This window comes from Eutrigla gurnardus (genome assembly GCF_963514095.1).
Source record: "Eutrigla gurnardus genome assembly, chromosome: 15".
Taxonomy (NCBI): Eukaryota; Metazoa; Chordata; class Actinopteri; order Perciformes; family Triglidae; genus Eutrigla; species Eutrigla gurnardus.
In genome coordinates this window covers 14,097,683-14,114,061 of record NC_139938.1, presented here as the reverse complement: position 1 = coordinate 14,114,061, position 16,379 = coordinate 14,097,683, and the positions used below count along the sequence as shown (strand labels likewise).

At 41.9% G+C, this 16,379-nt stretch overlaps 1 protein-coding gene across 1 annotated transcript; it reads left to right on the top strand.

Annotated features, from left to right (window-relative positions):
- The first annotated feature begins 2 nt into the window (after positions 1-2).
- On the top strand, positions 3-4,558 carry LOC311026087 (lysosomal proton-coupled steroid conjugate and bile acid symporter SLC46A3). Its single transcript, XM_084029416.1, has 6 exons — positions 3-115; positions 665-877; positions 1,638-2,520; positions 2,651-2,734; positions 2,961-3,117; positions 4,060-4,558. Exons 2-6 carry the CDS (start codon positions 686-688, stop codon positions 4,175-4,177), a joined length of 1,434 nt encoding a protein of 477 aa, XP_083885542.1. The 5' UTR covers positions 3-115; positions 665-685; the 3' UTR covers positions 4,178-4,558.
- The last annotated feature ends 11,821 nt before the right edge of the window (positions 4,559-16,379 follow it).

The following is a 16,379-nucleotide window of genomic DNA, read 5'->3' as shown; positions in this document are numbered from 1 at the left end:
CATAATAAACGCAGTCCACTTCTCTATAAAACAGCCGATACTCGGTTGTAAACAACAGAATGTCTCGCAGGGGGTTAATTTTGTGATTAGAACATGATCCAGGCAACTAATTAAGGTAAGCGTTATATGGCATGGTACGGTATGGCTATTAACGACAGCTTTTGAGAACATAAGGTAAAGGCTGAGCTGCTGTTGTCTGCCGTTGTGTGTTATCTAAACATTGACCTAGCACAGCTCGTCCTGCAGTATTGACACAAATGAACAAAGTGTACAGTTCAATGCGGGGTTATTATCTAATATTCCACTTAATCTGTCGAATTTTCACATCCTGATCGATAACGCAGAACTTCATTATCGATTTAACTCTCACATCGATGATCTTCACACAAACAAATAGTCTCTGAACTTCCACGTAAACTCGTGTCTCATGACTGGATGCAGTCTGAATTATTGGGGGGAAATACTGTGGTTGTCATTAACACTCTACCTGAATGTTTGAATAATCTTTATTGAGCTGTTCAATATTCTAAGTTAGTTACAAATTTAAAAGGGTGTAAAATGAGCATGTGTTTTAAATACCCACCTCATATCTGCTCCAGTTTTTTTTTAATATATATTTATTTATTTTTATCTATTAATGTGTTCCTTTCATCTCCTTTTTCAGGGAATATTGCAGCCCCTGAAAATGAAGCGTCTCTACCTTGTGGAGCCTGTCGTTGCACTGTACGCCTTCTCCAGTTTCCTCATCTACCCTCTTGTGCAGCAGTATGTGTACCGGAGGCTCTGGCAGGAGGTGACGGGCACCCCCTATCCCGTCTCTGACAATGCCACCAGATGTGCAGAGAGCGGCGGCGACAATCATTCCAGCTACCATAAGGTAGGTCACTAATCACTGGATGTGAGAGAGCATGCATTTACGTGTCACGAGCTAAACAGACACTGACTCAGTCATTGTCATGTGAGGCTTCCTCCATGTTGATGAAAAGTAAGGAAGAACAAATTAATGGCTTCTGGAAGTACCTTGGAGCTTATAAACCGTTTTGCTCCATGCATATGTACATTATACTCATCACCAATGGCACATAACAGGGCATACATTGTCCTATGAACCTGTTTCCCTCTTGCAATGCATCTCAGGTAAAAGGAAGTGATTAAGTTACTATAAAGGGATATCTTAGGGCCACCAGACACTGACTGATGCTGTGGTACTTGTGGCAACACTGTTTTAAGTGATCATCTCATTACATTACTTATGAATCCACAGTACATAATCACTTATTAACTCACATGGCATCATAAGTAAACATTTAGAAGAAATGCGGATCTACCAAAAGTATAAAAAAGACAGCAGAGAAGTGAGAACAAACACAATGATCTGGAAAAACCTGTTTTTTTTTAACTGAAAACTAGCCGCTCCTGCACCTGTTAGAACTGTAGAAGGCTTTGTTCCCTTTGGCCCCGAATTAGAATGAAATCACTTCCATTTGCTGATCATGTGAGGTTTTCTGTGTTGGTTTTATGACCGTGAATTGTCTCTATATCTCTGTGTAACTTGTGCTATTTGTAGGGTATTTGTCTGCTGTCGGCTCATACGTGATTTTGAGAATGAACCATGCTCTCTCTTTGTGTGTTTACAGGAGGTACAGAGACAGGCATCTCTCTTCTCCCTTTACTCGGAGCTCTTCTCCACAATCCCCTCTTTGGTTGTCACCCTTATGCTCGTGGCCTACAGTGACCGGGGAGGACGCAAGATCACAATCATCATGCCTTTGATCGGCACGTTGATCTACACCTTGGCCTTCCTGGCCGTGTCCTACTTTGAGCTCGACATTCACCTGCTCATCGCCTCCTCGTTTGTCAGCGCTCTGTTTGGCGGCTTGGGCACATTTCTGGGCGGCTGTTTCGCCTACGTGGCGGACTTGTGCGACGATGGTCGTCAGAAGACGTTGCGCATGGCCGGAGTGGACATGATGATTGGACTGTTGTCTGGGGTCGCTTCCATATCCACGGGCTACTTTCTGAGAGCCGCTGGCTTTAACTGGCCTTTCCTAACCTCCGCGATGTGTCAGTGTCTGATCCTACTCTATGCCATTTTCATTCTAGAAGAGACTGTGAAGAAGGCTCCCACTGATTCTATTATTATAGACGGGTCGCCTCAGCGCTCAGCCATTAAACAGATGCTCTACGGGGTCTACCACATGTTTGCAGGGGCCAGCCGCAGGAGTAAAACTGTCTTGGCCCTCCTGATACTCATCTTCACCAGCTTCTCCTTCGCCTATGTGGGTGGGATCTCCTTGATCACCCTATATGAGCTGGATGAGCCACTGTGCTGGACCGAGATTCTGATTGGCTACGGCTCAGCACTGTCCACCACAGTGTTCCTGACCAGTTTTCTGGGAGTGTCGGTGTTAACGTACTGTGGGGTGCCACAGCTGCTCATTGTCCTGATGGGGATCCTGTCAGTCGTGTCGGGCATGGTCCTGTTGGCGTTTGCCAAAACCACTTTACTGATGTTTGTAGGTGAGAAAAACATCCATAAATAATGGTGCTTCTTGGAACCAATATTGTACAATATCTCAAAGCTTTGTCTGTAAGTTGTTAGATTACATTAAGATGTGTAACAGGAAGTTTATCTGTCTGTTTCCCACAGTGAGGGTTCCAATGCTTCTGTCTATCATGCCTTTCCCCGTTCTGCGCTCCATGACATCGAAGATCATCCCAAAGTCGGAGCAGGGTGAGTGGGTTTAGGGCTTTTGCAGGAGCAACAGAGTCGTGGTCCACTATAGAGTGACCTGTTCAGCAACTTCAGGATGAAAACATAGCACTTCAAGTTGCTGTTCCTTAGAGCAAGAGGGAATCTTGGAACTAACTTTGGTTTTAAGCATATCCTGTTTTTAGTCAACGTATCATTACTTAAAACTTGTTTTTCTTCCCTCCTGGGTGTTTTTTTTTTTTTGCAGGAGCCCTGTTTGCCTGTCTTTCCTTCCTGGAGAGTTTAACAAACAATGTATCGGGCGCAGTTTTCAACAGCGTCTATGCTGCTACGGTGGCGTGGTTCCCTGGCTTCATCTTCCTGCTGTCTGCAGGGATCTGTGTCGTCCCTTTGTTTTTCCTAGGGTAAGTTTATCATGTCGATAAGACACCATTAAACGACTAAAAGGATTAGGTAATTACAGCAAACAATCATGCATTTCCAAACTTGACAAAAAGTGTTCAGGGTCTATTCTGCCCAAAGTTGTTTGTTCACTCTACATTCAAAATAGAGCCACAGCTGCTGTGTTGATATGCTTCATGTGTAGAGCTGTACTCTGTGGATTGAGTTGCATTGCAAACACTTCTGCTGCTGACTTCTGCTGAGTCACTGTTAGCCGGTTTTGCACGACTAGAAAAAGAGCAACGCCTGCTTTAATTAGGGCCCTCAGGAAACAAGAAGACTCAGTTCCTTATTCCTGCATTCATGGCATTCAACTACCCACACCAAACTGTTGCCCTCTTCATATAGCATAATGTATTATCTCTTTTCTTTTGTATATCGACTGATACGCCATCAACATCAATGCTGTCTTCTTATATAAACCCGGAGGCCATAAAAAGATACTTGCATGTGGAACATTATGTTCTTTACGTTTGTCTTTTTACACTGAGTTGGCAAAGCAGATCTGCTGAGTCAGTCGGAGAAGTGTAGCGTGAAAAATAAAACTCCTTGAGTGAATCAGGTTACAGGGTGAGTAGTTACAGAATAACAAAGCCACTGGTGCAGCAATCTCAGTAAAACAGCCAAGACCAGCAGGGGCCCAACATCAAAATCCTTGTAGTGGTTTGTGTGCAGCAGTGTTAAGCCTTGATACTAGTGCACTAATTGTTTTTTATAGAAACACTGCCTTTGAAAGTCATAGGAAAATGTGTGTTTCTCGGGGCGAGCAGAAGCAGGTGTGCAGAGAGAAGCTTTGTTGAGAAGAGAGTTGCCGTGTTTAGTGTAATTAGTAGAGACACTAATGTATCCCATGTTCTCCTGCTTCTCTAAATCCCTGTGTTTGCCTGTTTTTTTCCACATTTCAGGGTGGTGGGTGTGGTAGGAGTGGATGTTGCCAAAGAGGTCCAAAAGCCAGACGCTGTATTGTCAGGAGAGGAGGTTCTTGTTGAAGACGAGAACGACAACAGTCCTCTTATTAACTGAGCCGCCTGGGCTGCCGAAACCTCTCCAGCACTTTGTTCATTTTCTTTCAGTCATTTATCCTCAAGCCACTTTTTCCTAAATGTACCTCAGTGGCTCAGTTGCAAGTTAATATTGCGGGTCATAGGTTTATTGCTTGCTAAGATACAACAGGGTAGGTACATAGGTTCCGGAACCTTTTTTTTTGCAAGAACATTGTTGGATGAGATGGCAAGACAGTAGCATAAAGCAGGGATGGTATGTAATGTTAAGCGCACAATTTATACTATACTAACACATTCAAAATGATTTAATGTGTTGTCATTGCACTTTTACAAGTTTCAGTCATGTGAACTGATTCAGATCTGCCCTACCTTTTGTCTCTCTTTTAGTGCTATATGTTAGTCAATGCCTTCACAAACAGTTCACCTGTCACAAGACGTTTTCATTGCAACACAGCAAATATGCAATGTAAAACATGCAAATGTTGTTTACTTAACATAAAACAGCTTATCTTTCCAGTTAGATGCGTTTAGCTCACTAGAAGTGGATTTACTTAACAAATATTACAGTGTACATGTGAATGTATAAATAATATCAAGTAACCCTTAGAGGCACAAAGGGATTTTAAAAGGGATAAGGAATCAGTGCTTTAAAAACTGAGTGAACTATAATACATATAATACATAAAAATGGTTGTTCATCAAATAAGATAAGGAAATTTGTCTTGGACTCCAATGCTGTCATATAAAAAGCTGCTTTACAGTATAGTTACAGTACAGATACATACATATAAGCCACAGGCCACATATAACACATACACAGTATACACGAGACAGTGCGATGCACACATACACACACACCCGCCCAAACCCTCCCTCGCCCACTGTATTATACCATGTGTCATAATCAATAGTACAGTTTGTTTGGCCCTGTGGGCATTTGGCATCTTAATTGAGGTGGGCACAAATTAATTACTAAAACAATTCAGCCTGCAAGTGGGGTCTCTGAAGCCTGAAGTCTACCAGCTTCTACCTGATGGTATTCTGTGTGCAGAATATGTGTCAGATTTTCTCTGAAAGCACAGACTGCTCATAGATGGACGTGAAATGAGCCATGAACATGAATTTGCCACATTGATGAGTTTGCTATGATCCATTTCTGTTCATGTCTTTGAGAATACAATAAAAAAAAAGAAAGAAATTAAATGTCTTTGTTTTTATAATTGAGGATCCAATGAATTCATCCAACACTGGCCCAGAGAAGACCATCAATCAGCGAAACTAGTGCTTAACATGCTTCCCTTTTTGGGTCACTGTTGCTGCTTCATGTATGTGCCGCACTGTATCTTCAACTGACTGGCAGAGATGTTATTTTACAAAGTGGGTGGTACATTGTGACTCCTCCATCAATGATAACACGTACATTTGCATATTTATGCACATATTCATGGTCTCTGAATGGCAAGGAATTAGAATTAGAACTACTAGAATGTTTCTTCAATACATTTCTCATATTTTCTGATATTTTCTTCTAGATTAATTGAATTTTGATTCATCAACCACATAATAAGACACCATTTGATGGAAAGATTCTCTTTAATTCCAAAAAATAAAACGGAATCTGGAAAGTGAAAACTTTCAAAAATGTCCTAGAGAGGAGGGGGGATTTTTTTTTATTGACAAAGGAGGGGGGCCCTGCAGAAAAAGTTTGGGAACCACTGCTATAAACTATCAATGATGAAGGATTGAAATTCTCATGCAGGATAGAACTGTCAGTGATGCTGTCTTTTGCATATTGGCCACTAGGCGTCACCCTTGGTCCAGACCTACAGGCTCACTGACATGCTGCACCCACAATATCACCAGCCAACACTGTGCACATATAAATCCCTCCATAAGCTCTTGTAGACATGGGAACACAGAAAAGATTTATCTTCTTTTTTATCCTTCATGTTGTCTCACAATAAAATGTAATGTGTTAATCCCTCATAAATGTAGCTTTAAATCTTGTAAATGCTAACACTTGCTAAAGAACTCTCCTTCTAAATTCCATGTTTTTTGTTCTTCTAAAGACTACAAAGGGACGTTTGATGACTAGATTTGACCCTAACAAACTTGATTATGTTGTCAGCGCAGCCACAATGTAATGTAATGATCTGATAACTAGTTAGGAGCTGTCTCCACAGGCCATGGAAAGGTTTCAAATTTGAGCAGATCAAAATTCACCCAATGCAGTTAATAAACCAGAAATTAACATAGTGACCAATTCCTGCCAATTCAAATGAATCTGAAAAAAAGGAGTAAGCCCTTTTCCCCACCAATGCATTCTCCAAAAATTTAAACTCCGTACTGTTCCTTATTCGTCTCACACCTCAAAGTTATTGTATTTCATTTTCCTGTACTGAATTTTCCAAAGTTCCCACCTCCTGTCTTTGTCCTCTATTGTGCACACATGCATGTGTGCAAAACCTATTTTTCTTAGACTCGCCCCGTCTCTGGGAGAGACGTGAAATCCATGGTAAGCATGGAAGCGTGCAAACCCTTTGCGTCTTATGGATGATGAATGGACATCTGAAAACCCTGGCAGGCATCCCATCAGATTGCATGTTTAGTTACTGGACCATTGAGTTAGTGTGCATGCACGTAAATAATGTCTGCAACCACAAAAGATGAATGAGATGGCGGCGATGCAACACAATACCCTCACATGAATCTGCGTGGAATATGCCATATATGATCAGATTAGACGTACACATGATACATTCCGGATATGGTTATCAGCTCAGCTTTAAATTGGCTCTTTTGGTTGTTGGGATGTTTCGTCTCCACATTGATTCTATCTGAGTTGAGGCATGTGATTTTCACAGCGGGATGGGAATAACCCCATCAGAATACAATACACAGACACAAAAGCAAGGCAGACACCACTTGTTGACAAACTCATCCAAGCTGGTTCCGAGCGAAAACATGGAGCAGACCTCCCCGGCACTTTAGAAAAAAAAAAAAAAAAAAATGTGTTGCTTTTGAACACCGCTGAAGGAGAAACATGCCAGTGAATGTGTTTCCTTTTTTCTTTTTTATTATTATTTTAAATTGGCACATCAGTTTGAATTGGCTTCACTCACGGAAACCCAAATGACGTCTGATCCTAATGTGCAGTTATTTGATTTCCATCCTCGAGCCTTGAGAACCGTGACTGCAGCTTGATTGGAAGGTAATGTTGACACTGAGTTTGAATTAAGCTCTCGGCACTGGAGGTTACATGAGGGATCATCTGAGGCAGGGCATGCTTGGCACCACTCGTGAGGTTTTTTTGGGGGGGTAAAATAAGAGATGGAGGTGTGGTGAAGAGTGGGGGGGAGGAGCCTGGTTGGTGGGAGGGGGGGATACAGTTGTGGTGGTGGCTGGTGTGCGTCTGGCTTACATGGGGTCATTGAGGATTAAAGGGAAGCGTGGCGGCAGGGGATGGAGGGTCTCTGGTTTCTGGTTTCTTTTGCTGAATCAGCAGGATCATCTGCACCACACCACATCACATCACCAATAGCTCAATCTCTGATGGTGATCCAGTTAGTTGCTAACAGACTCTCCTTTTCATCTCAACCTTCTGCTCCTTGGGAGGAGATAATTCACTGCGATGCAAAAACCCATTTGAGGTGGTTTGCATGACTGAAGCTATGGGCGCAACAGTGGGGCTTCCCACGCTTGAGTGGTGGGCTCATTTGAGGATGATTTGATCACACCAGGATCCACTGCATATCTGTTTTCACTCTCGGTTTTCATACAGTAAACAGGCGTAGCAGCACAGGGAATTGACGATTTTGGCCGACCACAAAGGCTGTTTTCTGACCTGTTTTCTATGCATGAATTACTTTTTCACATAGAAACTGTCACACAAACCTTCATAGAAATACATTGTTTTAGAGTTTTCAAGTGAGAAGCTTCAACACCTGCAGCTTCCCTCAAAGGTATCCTGACAGTTGAGGTAGTACAGTATTATCAACACACTTCCACACTAAGGTGGATGTTGAGGTCCAGGAGCTGTCCCTGACCCATAGCCATAATGCCATTTATAAAGGATTATAATCACTTGTCATCTTCATCTTCACTTTACTTTTTCAATGTTCTCCTCAATTCTTATTCATGGTTCTTCTTTCTTATTTTCTCTCCACTACTTCACTAAATAGATAAGTAAAGGGATCTGAAAGGAGGTTTGATAAGTGGATCCAAAGATACAATAAAACCCTACACCCAACCACTCCCCAGCTCCCTTTCATGACCATAACCACTCATTTCTATGAGTTATGCTGATTATCATTCCAGCCCTACTTAAGAGGACCAAGCTGAAGGTTGCTGTACCCCCCTCTGAGACCACGATGACTACAATTTAGTGTGTGAAAGCTTTGAACGTCATTTGTGCAGAGCAGCGCCTTTACCCATGTCGGCTGGTGGTGAGCCGGAGTCTTAGAGAATGGCAGCCACCCCCACATCTGAAGAGCACTGCTAAAGGAAAGGTCACTGTGACAATCAATACACTGCTTCACTCTCTTCTTGCCTGGTTCTTCTTCAGTGCGTCAGACTAATCAGCCTGCTGCCCGGAATGGAGGAGAAGTCAGGAGCAGGTAATCTGGGAGGAATAGAAAGAAGATGGATTTGGTGATAGAGAGTCACAGCTGCCGTGTCTGTCGGCTACTTTTAAGGTATTACAGTGAGCACAATTGATCCTAGTGGACCAGAGGTATTGCCATCATTACATCCTTGACAAAGCCAGATTATTCTTTCCTTTTGGTCGACAGTCCAGTCTCCTTTCTCTGGTCTCAATTTTCCTCAGGAAGGTTTTTATTGTCTCTTGGGGTATATTAACAGCAACGTGTGTCTTAAGTGGGTTCACACTAATTGCATTTGGTCGGGGCGTGCTCCTAAACACACACAGACACAGACTGACAGGGAGAGGTATCTCTGGTCAAATCAGAAGCTCTCGGGTTTCACTCTAACATTACAGCAACCACAGAGCTAGTAAACCTTCTGTGTAGCCACACTGGCAAATGGCAAGCCAGCATGCTGGTGAGTGATGTGTGAGCACACAGTCACATCTGTATTTATCAGCTTTTCTCTGACCCAACCCATGCCTCTGTTCTTTGCAATGAGCTCATTTTTTTTTTTTTTTACGGCCTGCAGTTGGCTGTCTGGTTTACGCCGGTCTATTATTAATAAGCATTTTCATTTCAGTTCGTATTAGCACGGTTTCCGCAGCACAAGCATCAGGCTTGTAATTATGGCCATGGAGAGGAAATTGTCTGTAAAAAAAAAAAAGTTCAAAATCACTTAAAGCAGTAGATATGTTGAGCAAATTTGATTGTCCAGCACATTCAGTCTGTGATACACTTATTGTAAATTAAAACAATCATAAATGGCTGGTCATATAAGGCCAAGAGTAATCTTTTTTTTAAATATTTTTGTTAATGTCAAGAAAAAAAAAAAGAAAATGCATGGTAGAGAGCATGGATCCACCATGGAAGTTCAGTTTTGTGGTCTCTGGCTAGAAACTATCCCGTCACTAGCCCTTTAAATATTATGGCTTTGCCTGAATTAGCAAATGTTCAACAATGGAGTCAAATGATACATCTGGACCATGTTTTAATGAAGGCAATTATTTGAGATGAAACAATAAATGTTAGCCAGTAGCAGGAACCCCAATCACAAGAGAGGAAGTCTAAATCGGTACAGTAGATGATAGTCGATGGGTGGGGATACAGGGATATTATGGCGGATTTATTGTCCAAGGGTTCCCTCCCTCTCCCTTCTCTTCCTTTCCAACAACAAGAGATTTCTTGGAGGGGAAACTTGCAGCAAGAGTGAGACTCCAACAATGTCTTTGAGCCTTGCTTTGTTGTGTTCTACCGGAGGGAAGAACAAGCATCCTCCTGAGGATTTTGCAGAAGCAGATACTCTTCCTAACAGCAGGGAAAGTCTAAGGACACCAATAATATCCTGGGGGCTGTTTTCCCCTTATCTCCCTTCCAGAAGTCTCTTCTTCCAGCTGTTTAGACTTATTTGAGTTTCCTGGAACACCGCTAACATCTGTCCCATGTCTGCCAGTGATTGATGTCAGCCATGTGAGTGATATCAGCAATATTACAAACACATACGACCATATGCATCTTCGGTACAGAGAACACATGCATCCGTATTTATGATGGCCAGATATGTGCACATGATAGCTTTATTGGCTGTCACCTATGAGTCTCAAGCTCTTATTTTGGCAAATTTGCAATCTTGGCAGCCAGAAATCCTAGAAATCAGTGTCTAGTATCTGAATTTGTAGTGAGATGAGTAAAATGTATGTTTCTGTGTATTCCTGTGTGTATCACAGGGATAACACAAAGGAATTAAAAGAAGACGAATGTTTTTCTTCTTCTCATACGTTATAAGCCTGCTGACATGGGAATGTGTTTGACCATATCTTCCCTCATTTAACCCCAAAACAAAAGCCAAGACTCTCAAATTTCTAATTAATTTCAAATTATTTTCATTGTTTTACTCGTCCAAACAAATGTGTAACCTTAACCCTAACCTTAAATAAAGTTGTTCACGTTGCCTAATCAAAACCTGCCTCAAAGTTATTTTACTTGCTGTAATGTAATCACAAGCTTTACAGCCCTTCACACACTACTGTCGTAACTATTCTCAGTCTTCAGTCCCACATGGGGTGTACTCATTTCATGCAGTCCGATGAGATCATGCTCAAAGATTTTATGTTGATCATCTAATACTGGGAGTATGATAGCAGGCACACATACACATGATTTATCATTATGTAGATATAAGTATGCAAACGAACAAACTATGTCACATGGAAGCAAGTACCATCACTGTGATGGCCACACCCATTGAGCCTTGTAGAAAAACATCTTTAAAGTCAGTGAAAACCATCCGTATCCTTGGCTTGTGAGTCCTTTTGGAGGGATAAAAGGTGTCAGGTAAAAGGTCTCTCCTTCACTATTTAATGTTGAGTTTGAAGACATTATCTAAATTTTAATTTTACTAACCTTTCCCTACAAGAGAAGAACAATGGAGTTCAGGGTGCGTTTCACTTCACTGCACCTGGAGCAGTACAAACCTGCCAAGATGTTTCCTGGATTTCAGCTGTTACTAACTGCCACACTAGGGGAGGTGAAACCAGATGCTTTCAGCAGAACAATTTAATCCTTTTGTTCCACTATACTCACTGATAAAATGGAAATAACCTTTCTGGAAGAAGCCAAGAGACCTTAATCATAAGAAAGTCCCAGTATATATGCATGGCATCTTACTGTTTTTTGGACTAAATCTTTGGGTGTTTCCTTCATTACGGTGAAATATTTTGCCCCCCAAAAAGCTGGCTTCTCCATATTTTACACGTGTTGACATTTTAAAAAGTTAAACTTATGTGACCCAAGTTATCTGGCAGAGGACTCTGTAATCTTCCCCGAACCAGATGCAGTTTTTGTGATACAGTTTGCTGACTGTGATGTATAGCCATGACGCAGAGACGGGTGGTTAACCCTCATTTGACCTCATTGATTGTCACTTTTTCATCTTGGCCAACTGCCGTTAAGTGTTGCTTTGTTGTAAAACAGGGAAAAAGAGGTGAGCAGTGAAATGCTCATCTCAGTTCAGTCAAACGTACAGCACATTTAAAAAGCAAGAGACTTCTCTTCCATCACATTCCACACTTTTAATCTTAAACTCTCTTTATCTTCAAAAACTATAAGGGAAGGGAAGGTCAGTTCATCTGGAAAAGAAAAACATTTTAGGCCATTGGTTTTTCCATTCCCTCTGCTTCATAATGGTAACAGTTTCCTAAAATCAACACTTTCAGTCTTGACAAAAAAAAAAAAAAAAAAATCCAAATGAAACCATTGGAGCAAATTACCTTCATGGTCTCCCAGCCAGATCTACAGAGGGACCACAATGCTATTGTTCTCTGAGATTTATAGCCACTATGTCATCGACAGGCTCGCTGAAGTATTTTCTTCTGTAGACACGGTGACGGTGCCTTGGTGACCTTTCTCATGGGCTCAGCAGACCTCCCCTGGTGCTGAACCTCTTTAGGTAACATAGTTTTTTTTAAATGCAGTCATTTCATTCGTTAATGGAGAACATACAACACTCATTTGTCCTTGAAATAAAAGACAGAGGACGGTTAGCTTACCAGCACCTCAAAAGCTCAATGTCTTGTATGTTTTCAGGGTAGCTTTTACACCTTTTATTTTATGCTATGCTAAGCTAAGCTAACTGGCTCTAGCTCTAGCATATGGAATGCAAGGAGCCGTCTTAGCTTAAACAAACCTTTACCAATAACAGTTTTCAGTCTTCAGCTTCATTTGTCCCCATGCATTGGGTTATACAGTGTGTGTGTGTGTGTGTGTGTGTGTGTGTGTGTGTGTGTGTGTGTGTGTGTGTGTGTGTGTGTGTGCAACCCTGTGTGTGTTTATGGAGGGGTTTCATCCATGGGCACGGCTGTTGAAATACTCCAGGGAGTAAGTTTAGCAGGCAACAAGTTTGAAACAGTAGTCGAGCTTTGATGAGGTCTGCTGCTGCCCTCTGTATTTTAATAAAGGAAAGCCCGTGCCAAGCACCCAACCAGCACATGCACTGCACCGGCTCCAAAAACATGTCCTAAACGCAGATTTATGAAATTACAGCCTACGCTTAGAGCTCTTTAAAAAGCTCACACTTTCTCTGATGCACTTTAATGGAAAGCAGACCACATGCCAGCACGACGCACATACAGTAGCCTGTATGTATTGTGCAGCGCACTGAGGTCTGCTGAGGTCAGCGGTGTTGGTATAGGATATCCTGTTGATGTCGCTCCAAGGATGAGGATGGCGTTAAAGGAGGGTGGACACAGCTGGAGCACTAAGAGGGCCACTTTGATCCTGGTGTGTTTGTTGGGAACCCCTGGCAACAGCAAAAGTCACACACGTCTCAACTCAAATATGACAGTTTAATGCAAACTTTCATTTAATTTGCATCAATGACAAGATAAGTCAAGATAATATGTGGCTATTATCTCTTCAAGAGCAAAACAGTGAAAATCAAAAGCATAACGACAGTTATGAAGATGCTCCCTGACAAAGAACCATTGACTGTCTGGCTTCACAATCACCCTGCTTGCTCTAATAATCATCTTGCTCACTTTAGTATTATTTATTGGAATTTTTGATACTGCAAAGCATCAAGGTGAGTCTTTCAAGGTGCAAAACAAACTACTAAATGTTATAACGCTAGCCAACGTTGGAACAATGCTTTTCTTGAGTTGATTTGTAGAGACAAGCTCTTCATTTCATCTTGTCCCAAGAACAGGCTAAGGCTTAGCAGGCTAAACTTATCAATGGCTGACGATGAGAAGAGTCTGGAGGATTTGTGGGGTGTGTTCTGACAGTTTTGGGGCTTGGCGGCAGAACTGTGATGCTTCTTTTTTTAATTTATTTTTTTTATCTCAATATGTCAGACCAAGTCTGCCTAACAGGTCAAGGCAAATCAAGTCACAGGTGACACATGCATAACTTTCAAACAGCAGTACGTCTTTGTCAATGTAATTATTTGTCTTCATTTTTGTGTAATTATTGTGAACAAATATGGAGGCTATAGTCAAGATGATTTGCAGCTTCTATCCCGCCACAGTGGCCATTCACTGCACGTGTTGCTCAAAACGATGACCACATTTTCCATAAACTGCCTCCCTTCGCAAAGAGCCTCTTTATATCTTCTGGTTGAGAGTTTTCATCTTTGCTTTACTGAAGAAGATAAACACAATGGATAAACAGAGATTTTTTAGAATCCTCCCTTCTGCCATCGCAAGAAACTATTGCTCAGTTTGAGCTGGGAAAGTGGAGCCATTTGATTCGTTTTGAATCTTGAACCGATTCCATGAGTGTTTAGTGAAATCAGAACCGAAAGCACAAAAATGTTAAATGATTTCGGGTGACTGTTATCAGTTGCATATGTCTCACCAGTAGGTCTGTCTTTCAGTAATTATAAAAGCATGTCAAAAATAACCTCATAATGATTTCTTGATGTAACAATGCATTCATTGGGTGACAAAGCTATTGAGTGCTTATTACTTGAAATGACCCATGACTGTCTGCTAGTGACCTTTTAGCGCACTAAGGGGGAGGCCGAGGAAAAGTTAAGAAGTGGGGGAAAAAAAGTCGAGGGCAAGTAGGGACACAAGAGTTAGGTAACGTAGAAAAATATAGTGGGGGCTGTGCTGAGGAGCACAAGAATCTGAGGATGATACTGTCACTGAAATGAAAACCACCTGTAAATTAAAATCATTGAAGAAACCCAAATCTTCCCCATAGCCTGGGACTGATCACAGTGTCCTCAGGGAGGTTATATCTGCTCTGCAGGATCAGATCCAAATGAGACTCAGAAATGAGGAGCTTCAGCCAAATAAAACTGCAATTTATTAACAATGCAGCTGCACAGAAAACACAGTACACTGTGTGTTTTTTTTGTACATTTCTAGTAAATATCCCCCAAGGTTTTCTCAACTCTCCTGAGTCACTTGCCACCTATCATGTACTGAAATCTTCCTGCGCGTTCCTTCCCTCCAATCTCCCATTGCAACACGGTTCAAATCTCCCCCAGAGAAACCGCCACATCAGAGGGCGGCAGACCTTTACCATTAGCCAGAACAGAACAATGCTGGCACGTTCAGCAGTGTGACAGATGGACAGAATGAAGGAAAGAACAAGAGGAGCCACAAGCCATACGAAGGATCTCGTTAAAATCACAGCGCCCTGCCATCTTTATTGGGCCACAATCATCACGGTAACGGAATAAAAAAAAAAAAAGATTCCTGGCAAAATCTTCACAAGGAATCCGTTCGCTTTTCAGGGAAGTGTTTCATATTATTCAGACAAGCCTCAGATGTACACAGTGAAATATTATTCTCTTATTCGATTAGTATAAACAAGAACTCCTGTGTTTTGGTGTCAAGAGTTTTTTTTTTTTTCATGGTCGCACTGAAAACATGTAGCACACTGCACAGGTGCCCCAACCATCATCAAAGTGTGCCCTATTGCAGTGGATCTAATGGTGTACAAATGAGACGGCCTGGTCGGCTTCCTCTCACACCTTCAGCCCCACATGGCACCCATATTTCCCTTCACACACACTCACGCACACGCAGACAGAGTGCTTAGCGTAGCACAATAAGCTCATAACTATCAAAGCCGTCCATTTCTCAAACTCTTTCCTGTCTTTGTTGTCCAACCCAACCCGACTCCTTCTCTGATGTTCAGGAAATTAACCAGTTGGAGTGCAGGTGAGTGTGTGTGTGTGTGTGTAGACTCAGAGACCGAGCTGTTTGCTGGGAAATGTGATAAAGCTAATAGCGCCACTCAGCAATCACCTAAGGCAATAGCATGTGGTGAAAATCATGAACACATACGTTTGAATCTGACAACCGATGTGGGAGTGTTGTGAGAAGGAGGAAAGGGTGATTGCGGGTTTATTTTTCAGTGAATTGTGCTTTCAAGTGTCAGAGTCGGACGGCAACCGCCTGGTTGGAAAAGTGACGCCAATATGGAAGCGCCTTAAACTTGCATTCTTTCTTCTAGCCAGTACGGGGAAACTCCTCTGATTGAAGAAATACGTCTGAATGCACGTCCACGAGAAAATGACTAGACTTGATTTATTCCCTCAGTAAACATTGTAAATATGAGTGTATGAATAGAGCAATGTATGCTCCAGGGCTTGACTACCTTGTGTTTGACAGGTCACTATCAGAGCGTTGTCCAGTCTGGGTGTTTTAGCATTTGGTTGTACTTTGCGATAGACAAAATTCCGAACTCGGCGACATATTATGTTACCTCGATGACACCTAAAACATCTTATCAGATGAGAGGTAATTGTCAAATAATTTTTACCAGTTATTGCCAAAACAGTAATAAGCAAAATTTAAAGGGAAGGTTGATGACTGAACCAGGTGTGTAATATAGTCTATGCTTTCCTCTGATTTCATGTGTTTTTCCCATCCTGAATCCTTCATTTTAATGCTGCAAAAATATGATATACCAGGCTGAATACTCATGCGCCGTTGTCTTTGTTTGCCTTTTTTTAGTGCCTCCAGGGTCTCCCCATGTTAACCCTTTGTTTAGTATCACAACGCTTTGAATTGTGGGTAATTCCCTCATACAAACTAGAGAGCTAGAGATCTCTCAAGCGCTTGATGA